Source organism: Cibotium barometz, chromosome 31 (assembly GCF_041138505.1).
Source record: "Cibotium barometz isolate CiBa-2024 chromosome 31, ASM4113850v1, whole genome shotgun sequence".
NCBI lineage: Eukaryota > Viridiplantae > Streptophyta > Polypodiopsida > Cyatheales > Cibotiaceae > Cibotium > Cibotium barometz.
This window is the reverse complement of record NC_141076.1, coordinates 35,367,675-35,376,601: the sequence shown is the minus strand read 5'-3', so window position 1 is coordinate 35,376,601 and position 8,927 is coordinate 35,367,675. Positions and strand designations below refer to the sequence as shown.

The window sequence follows — 8,927 nt, the reverse complement described above, 5'->3', positions numbered from 1 at the left end:
GAAAAAAACTAGCTAGATTACATGCGTTATTGATATTCCTTTCAAGTATTTCTTCTTGTTGTTCAAAGAACGTGTCCCACCATTTTACATCTTGCTCTCATGCATACTACTTTGCTTTCTTGATTAGCAATCTTCTCTCTGCAATGCACCAAGTCCATAGCACGACCTACCTTGCTTGCCTCCTTTGCTTCCTTTAAGATTTCCAAGGGTGCCATTTTTGAAGCTTGCATAACCATGTCTGGAATAAATTTGAGAGCTTTAAGACCACTTGAAGGAAGCCACTCTATGTCAGTAGAGAAAATCTTTCCATACAATAAAGTTTGTCCATTTTCTTCTATAGGTTTAATAAAAAAGGCATGTTGATAACTTAGATCATTCAACTGCTCCAAGCACCTCCTTTTTTCTATCCTTTACCCATTAACAAAAAAATTGAAATCCATTATCTCATTCAAATGCTCTACCACTAGCTTTGGTATGTAAGCTTTCTCTATAAGTGTCATCATGGTCGGCAAAGTAAAGGCACTGTGGTAAGATATTTAAAAAAAATGTGCTAAACATCTGATCAATATGGTCATGAGTGTGACTCACAAGTAGAAATTCACTTTCACTTTCTTAAACACCCCTAAGGAAACTAACATGCTTAGGTATCCAAGAACTTAGATACTTGATGAGTAAGTTCTAAGATCAAAAACTGAGTGGCAAGAATGCAAGTGAACTCTTTAACGATTAATGTCTCTGCTCTTTTCCCCTTGGTACTAACATATTTTGTAAGAAAATAAGATATTGATCTATTGATTATAGTAATACTTTTGATTTATTTTGCCTAGATGCTTATCAGCTTGATTAATTTGGTTTTGAAAAATTCATGCCTTGCTTGTGCATGTCCTTGCACGGGTGACTATTGTATCATACTACCTAGCAAGGGGAGTGAGGAACAAGCTGCAAAAATGGTCTCTTGACAAAGAAAGATAGGTATTAGAAAAGACTGAAAAGGAAGGCATTTGAAAAAACTCCTAAAATAGACATTTGTTAAGTTATTTAATGAGAGCCAAAGGCTGCAAAGATGGGCATTTATCTTTTTTAGCTTGCAAACCAAAACAGTTGGATGGATGAAGATGTTGAATGCCCATTCTTCATTGTCCTCTCTACAAAGGCAGGACCAAAAACAAGAGATAAGTTTCCCTATGTGTGTGTGTGTGTGAGAGAGAGAGAGAGAGAGAGAGAGAGAGAGAGAGATCTAGGGAAGACACAAGACTGAATAATTTTTTTTATCTTTTTCTTTCTAAGCAACAAGAACTTAACTTCATTCATAATATATGCAATGAATCAATCAGCACACTACTACTAACTAGAAAGTTACATACACAATAAGTACATTGATAGTGTTTTAGGAAACACAAGCATGTCTATCAACATTCTACATTCTTGCACTTTATAAAGGACAGACTATTGATGCAAAACTGAAGACACTACCTTAGTGAGAGAGTGGTAGTTTGAAGCATGGCTACCAACATCCTTACTCTTGGTAAGGGCAGACACTATCTAAGTGAGAGAGTGATAATGTTGAGCATGCCTACCAACATTCTTACACTTGGTATAAAGGGCAGACTATCTCTATTGAGAAGACAGTGAGTGAGAGAGTGTGTAGACACGTGCAATGGCAGAAGCAAGCCCATGTGAAAGGTTTTCAAGGAACATATATACAGGTCATGCTACCTCCACCTTACAGCAAGCTACGTCTCCCTTTCAAGAGAAGAAACAGGGGTTATCTCCAACATGTGACTAACTGCCGTCTCCTCGCGGTCTTTGCTGTTGCGCATGCCCTCACGATCACGATCAACGGGTTCATCTAGATACAAAGCAAATGACCGTAGAAACAGTGCACTCCTGGACAAAGAAGAGGAGGCTGATATGCTTGATCCATTCCATGCCTTTGATTTGATGAACTTCTTCAGCAGCCGTATTATGTATACAAGCAGGCAGAGACCTGATACCAAACCACTTATCATGAACAGGCCTGAAAATGGCTTGAGATCTAGCTGGCTGGAGTCAACCTCAGCATCTTTGGAGGTGCCCTCCTGAATGTTGAACCATAAATTGTGGATCTTCTGGAGCTCTCCATTCTCTGACATCTTGAGGATGGCCTCTGACATGTCGGATGTTAGTTGTGAATTTTTTGGAAAGGCCTGCAATTACCAAAATTCCAAAACTCAGCCCCTTCAAAGAGATGCACAATGTTGAACAAACAAATAAAGAGCTCAGTTTGGTCTTTTTCCCATGGCAGCTTCTCAAGCTACCCCAGCAGCCACTAGTCTCTCAAAGTGCTATCTATAAGTGGTGGCCGACCTCCAGCTTTCATCAATCACCTTTCCAGGACACATCATCCCTGGTGGCAGACTAGCACATGGGCTATATCGAATTCTGCATATATTACTCCGTAAATTGCATGCAACGTCTTCAGAGAACAAATAGGTTGCAGGTAACCTTCGGGATGGGCTTGATGAATCCCTCCTCCAACCGGAGGTATGGCTAAGCGGTGAAAATCATTATCATCTTTGTGTCCATCCCTTAAAATGGAAGGTTCTCATCTTTGAGACAACCTGCAGGCTGGTCTAATCCACAAGTAGGGATGTGGAGGCTCAAGCTTCAGAAGCATCACACTACAAGCATTTTGAACATAAAGTGAAGAGATGCAACCTTTGTATGGGTAGTAGATGTATACAAGCAGGTATGGCCACTGTTACAGTGGGTTGCAGCCTGATAGGGCAAGGAGCCAAATGTCACTGTATGCAGCACTACCCACACCCTTGTGGGAAACTATACAATAACATGCAGGTATTGGATGAGCATTACAGGCACCCTTATGGGGACTATACTACAAGATGGAGGTATAGATGGGCAGTGGCTTGTGACAGCCAACATCAGAGTGCAGGTGCCTGAGCTGTATGATGCAGGTGGAGTTGTCATAAGCTACTAAAGGGCCTCCCCATGCTCAAATATCCCTTGTTTTTCCTTCTCTACATCTTCTGTCCCTTCTCTGACATAAAGCCATGCCTACACTTCATATAGAAACGAACCTGCTAATGATGAGAAGTACACCAAGGATTGGAAAAGCAAAAAAAAAAAGCAGAAGAACTTTAGCATGTTTGGATTGAATACGTACAAAAGCCCATCCACTTTTGGTGAACTCTTGACCTGCAGTTGTGAACTCGGTGTTGCCCTCAGAAGCCAAGAACAACTGCACATAAGGCAGCTCATCAACAATAGCTGCAACTCCACCATTGTCTGGCCCCATTCTAAGAGCTTTTGCATACATTGCCTTTGAGCTGAGGGGCATGAGTCTGTCTGGTTTTACTCCAAGTTCAATGAGATAATCTTTCACAAAAGACCCAATTTGATAGCCGATAGGTACATTGCTTGCAAGCAAGCTATGGATACCTAGCATGGAAGGTGAGAGCTGCTGCACTGTGAGAATGGACGTTAAGCTTGCAGTGTAGCTTGATGTGATGATAAGAACTACAAACAACCAAATGATGAGGACAGCTCTACCAAGGACGCTCTTGGTCTTCTCCCCTGAGGATACAAAACGATTAGAATCAGTGCACAAATTGGTAAGTTTTCTTGTGAGAAACTAAAGCCAGCAGAATATGTGAGATACTTACTTTGAGAAAAGAAAAGAGTTGAGAAGATAAACCTGATGTGCAAGACAGTTGAGTTTAGTGATCTCTCTCTCTCTCTCATATGCCTCTCTCTCTCTCTCTCTCACATAAGTGCACCCCCGAAGTGGATTGTAATGATTGTGATGTCATGTCTTTTGGTCCCATATGCCTTCAAGGCATTCCGAGGACGTTAATATGACTTTCTTTCTTTCTTTCTTTCTTTCTTTCTTTCTTTCTTTCTTTGTCTCTCTCTCTCTCTGTCTCTCTCGCATGATCAGCATTATATATTTAACTTACCAAAGAGAAGTCACGATTTGTTTGCGTATGTGACCCCGGAATGCATAGTTCAGTTTGTGCTCCAGCATCCATATGACAGAACCAGTGAACAGGAAAAAAGCTCCAATAGTGAGCCACAATGCAGGTGTGAATGGTTGTAGAAAAGCCCATTCATTGTTTGGCCGCTTGCTTATCAAAGGCACAATGATTTCCATGCCAGACTCTATGTAGGGCTGTGTAAAGTCCACTAAATCTAGCCTTTTTTTGGTAATTGTCGCATCTCCAACCACTGCATCAAATTCCTGAAACTTTGCAAATGAGCATCTTCACCATGCAAATTTTCAATGTGAACAAGTTTTCAACCAATTCTTTAGTCTTAAAAGCCCTTTTTTTTTTCTCTTGAGAAAAATTGTGTGTGCAGGAGATGTACATATGGCATCAGATAAGTTAACCAAGTATTTCACTCATAAGGTCCTTGATTGTATAGAAGGCCTTAGTCTTGAGAAAGTAGATTATCACCCTTTCTCCACATTTGTAATGTAGATCTCTTTTGCAGGGTTTCTTTTTAACATCAATTTTGTCACTCCTTTAAGGACCAATATTAGAAATTGATAGTATGGTTAGGCAATAAGCATATAAAGTATTTGCACAAAAGTCAAAGAAATATCCATTTTATAAGTAAGAAAGATATAAAGCTTAAATTAAATGTCACATTTATAAATTTTACCAAGCTCAATAATGGATCATGTAGGATTTAGCTGAAAGAAGGTATTCGTTTTTTTTTTTTTTTGGTTTTTTTTTTGGGAGGGTGCATTTGTGCGTGCCGTGTGTGCTGCAGTCCATCGCGTGTAACCCATAAGTATCAAACTTGGGTCCTCATCGTGGAACCCGATGGTTCTACCAGTTGAGCTACACGCCCCTCGGCTAAAGACTTTTAAAAGGTATTTCCAAGAAGGGCGTGCACATATATATGCATGTGTTCACATGCATAGATGCATGCACGTGTGCACACACATGGCATGACGTGTACACACACATGGCATGGACATTCACACATGCACATGGCATGCACATACACCTACACATGCAGACACGTAGTGAAACATACATTTAGGAGCACTACGTTGAGTCATAAATTGAGCTTGATCTTTGATTATAGCAATAAGGTTTGCTCCTACCTGGTTGGCAAGCCTCCTAATCAGATCATCATAAACTGGTGTGGTATTTCCATTTCCAACGGCGGTGATGAATTCAAAGGTGACTGCATAGGGGAGATAGCGGATGGCAGCCTCAAACACATTTATGCAGAAGCCATGGAAGGTGGTGACATTAGTGCTAACATCAGTGGTTTGTCGGATAAGCTCCTTATAACCAGCCCTCCTGGGCACTGCTATCATTAAAGGCCTCCCATTTTGAGGTATCACCCACCCACGTGGCACCTGAATGCCCCCTCCTGGCCACATCACATCTGGTAACCTCACTGGCTGCCTCACTGCAGTTGTGAATCCATGTGCTTTGCTCTCAGCATCATCATCACCATCTATTATACCACTAGTAGTAATAGCATCTGTGTGGCCATATTCTCTGTAAGATTGAATATATAGATTACATTAGAAAAACCAAACTACAGTACTAGAGTAATGCATCCTTTCCCAACGTTCTTTTGCAAAGATATATATTCAAATGAGAATTAGACCCGAATTAGATGACACATGACATGACATATTGAACAAGAAGTTTTAGTGCTAGTAAAGAAAGTGGTGGAAAATTTGCTCTATTTGGTAGAATGGTTGGGTCCTATTATGGGCCCGAGTTCGATGCGAGCGAGCTACCCGACGAGGGTAATTTGTGTGAGCCGATGGAGTAATCCACATTTCTGTGAGCTACCCGACGGGGGTAATTTGTGTGAGCCGATGGAATAATCCACATTCCTGTATAAAATTTCTCCAAAGTTTCATCCCAATCTTGTAGTTAGGATGGAGAGGATTTATTGAAGATTGTCTATATGTATGTGTGTGTGTAAAAATAGGGCTCTCTACCCTAGATGATTGATAGAAAGCACAACCAACCAACTAGTACTATCTCTTAGTTTTTGAAATGGAGTGGACTCTAATACATCTTTTTGGAGGAGTCTCATTCCTTACGACTCCTACAGTTTTAACATAGTCCAAGCCCCACTAGATCACTACAAAAATTTTAAGCTACTCTCTATTCATAACCTTTTCTATAGTGCTGTCCTATTGAATAATCAAGGTTAGTGCCTTGGATTAACAAAACTAAGGTATAAACCTGCAGATCAAACTACTCTCTATTCATAACCTTTTCTAGAGTACTCTTCTATTCAATAATCAAGGGTAGTGGTTTGGATTAACAAAGCTGAGGTTTGAAACTGTAGATGAGAGACAGAGAGTGTGTGCGCCTAAGAAGAGGGGGCTTAGAGAGAGTGAGTGTGTGTGTGTGTGTGTGAGAGAGAGAGAGAGAGAGAGAGAGAGAGTGTGTGTGTGTGTGTGTGAGAGAGAGAGAGTGTGTGTGTGTGTGTGTGTCTGTGTGAGAGAGAGAGAGAGAGAGAGAGAGTGTGTGTGAGAGAGAGAGAGAGAGAGAAGGAGAGAGAGAGAGAGAGAGGGAGCGAGCTGAGGGAGATGCGTGTGATGGTAGTAGTACACTAGTAGAGAGATGAGAGCTCATGTGGGAGGCATCATGCACGTGTACAGCTTACAGTGAAGGTGTGTTGATATCGGGCGGCGGTAGAGGCGTGATGCCGGCGCCGTCTTGCCAGTATCCGATCACCCGCATGCCTCTCCCCACCACGTTCACCATCTCAAACGACACCGCCTGCATGTCCCCCTTCTGGTCCAGCTCCACCCACCCCAGCGTCCCATTGAACTTTGTGTGTATCATCTCCTCCCTCACCACCCTCCCTTCCTTCAACACCCTCAACTGCGCCAACTCCGACTCCTCCCCCCCACCTTTGAATCTCTTCACTTGATTTTTGAACGTTATATTCCCTCCATTTCTCAAATGTGCCCTTATCCCCTCTGCAGCCAACCACACTGAATCATATGCACACATGGCATACACATTCAGCTCACTCGGTGCTGACGTCGTCGTCGTCGTGGCAGCCGGAAGCCGCTCCCATTCGATCGAGACATTCTGAAACTTGGGTGATGGGGGTATGTATCTCCTCATCCCTATGATGCCCTGTGTGGATCTCACCACCCTCAAATCTGCATGCAGGAGGGTGTCAAGAGAGGATGTGATCAAGTCAGTGACTATCCATACAAACCCTGTGTTGATCATGCCCAAGTACTGTGCCTCTGCAAACACTCTCAGCCCGATGTTGTCCGGCGCATGGACGACGAAAATGCGTGACTCCATCATGGCAAGCCTCGAGAGGATGCTGCCAATGCCGTTCCTGTCGATACCTGGGGGCAACCTCTCTTTTCTAAACATGCTAGGGCTGACCTGCTGCATGAGAGCATCCTCCAAGGCAGTGATGCCATTGGTCCCATAGTCATCATCAGTATACAATGCCACCACAGTCCTCCACCCATAGTATTTGATGAGGTCGGCCACGGCATGCATCTGATACACATCATTGTGGGATAATCTGAGGAAAAAAGGGTACTGGTTCTCTGAGAGGGCTGGATCAGTTGCCCCATAGGAGACTAAGGGGACTTGCAGAGTGGTGCACATGTGTGCAATGAAGTGTGAGCCTGTGGTGGATTGAGGTCCAACAATTGCCACCACCTCCTCCTTCAAGAGCTCCATAGCTGCATGTAATTAAAATCACTCCAGTTATTCAAGTTCAGCTGCTAAATGCTATCAATTGAGGTTAATCAATCAATTTAACGGTAATTTTACACTGATCTAAGTGTTTAAGTGGGAAGTATTTCAAGAGAATCCATTTGCACTTGCAACACGATCAACACAGAAACCAGCTATTTACTTTAATGATAGGAATAATCAACTCAGAATCAGATACTTTTTTCTCATATTCCAGTGGAATCGAAAACGTTGGGCAAAAAAAAAAAGCATTAAAATGAGTTAATTAAATTACCAATAAATTTTACCTGCAGCAGCTGCCTGGAATGCATTATCGCTGCTGTCAAACATCTGGAGTGAAAGCTGGGAACCATTGAGCCAGCCAGTGTCTGTGTGTATAAGCCTGTTGATATCTGCAACAGCAAGTTGTATGGCCTGTTTCACTGAGGGGCCAATGGTAGAATCAAAGTCTACCAAGGCTCCTATGCTTATATTGCCCTTCATTGCTGCAATTACACATTGATGCGTACAGCATAGAAGCAGCCAGCAACAACATAAAGCCAAAAAACGCTGATAATTAGCTGCTGAACCCTTCATTTTGATCATCAAAACAGCTAGTTAATTAATGAGGGCGATCGATATTAAGCTCTCAAAAGCTAGCTGGTTCATGCAAATTCTAAGGCTTAAGTTTGCTGCATGTTGTGAATACGTAGCCCAAGTTCTCACTAATCAAGGAACAGCTCAGGTCGAACAGTGCGCTCGGATTTCCGCTGTAGATTAGTGTGGTTCATGGTGGCTTGAAATAGCTTTGTTGTTGTAGTGGAAGATTATCTACATTAAAGTACAAGTATAATGTGTAGTACTATATACTATCGGAATAATTACAACAAAGCAGAGTAGCAAGTTGCCAAAGTTGTTTAGCTTAGTGTATATTGATATAATTAGTTTAAGAAGATAATTTAAATATTACATCACCATTACTCGGAGGATTCAGCACACGTTGGCTCGACATAGTTTATTCATCATGTACATTAAAGGTATTGTGTGTGTGTGCGTGAGGGAGAGAGAGAGAGAGAGAGAGAGAGAGAGAGAGAGAGGTGAGAGAGAAAGAGAGAGAGAGAGGTGTGTGTGTGTGAGAGAAAGAGAGAGACAGAGACGGAGTCGCTTCACGTCGACTTTTTTGATTTAGAGAGACCAATCGACGGAGAGACTTGAACCCAGGTGGGTTCA

The 8,927-nt window shown here is 42.2% G+C and overlaps 1 protein-coding gene across 1 annotated transcript; it reads right to left on the bottom strand.

The window, feature by feature from the left end:
* Positions 1 to 1,255: 1,255 nt before the first annotated feature.
* Positions 1,256 to 8,548, bottom strand: LOC147620795 (glutamate receptor 3.6-like). The gene is made up of 7 exons (XM_086825062.1): positions 8,006 to 8,548; positions 6,652 to 7,705; positions 5,114 to 5,519; positions 3,957 to 4,237; positions 3,663 to 3,694; positions 3,164 to 3,573; positions 1,256 to 2,186 (listed from the first exon to the last, which is right to left on the bottom strand). Exons 1-7 carry the CDS (start codon positions 8,301 to 8,303, stop codon positions 1,734 to 1,736), a joined length of 2,934 nt encoding a protein of 977 aa, XP_086681188.1. The 5' UTR covers positions 8,304 to 8,548; the 3' UTR covers positions 1,256 to 1,733.
* Positions 8,549 to 8,927: the final 379 nt, after the last annotated feature.

What these genes read in the sequence shown, in the direction of transcription:
- LOC147620795 (XM_086825062.1), bottom strand. Translation starts at nt 8,303, where the DNA reads ATGATCAAAATGAAGGGTTCAGCAGCTAATTATCAGCGTTTTTTGGCT. An exon ending in GATATCAACACACCTTCACT is followed by an intron (nt 5,520 to 6,651) that starts GTAAGCTGTACA and finishes TCAATCTTACAG; the next exon opens with AGAATATGGCCACACAGATG. An exon ending in CAAATCGTGACTTCTCTTTG is followed by an intron (nt 3,695 to 3,956) that starts GTAAGTTAAATA and finishes CTTGCACATCAG; the next exon opens with GTTTATCTTCTCAACTCTTT.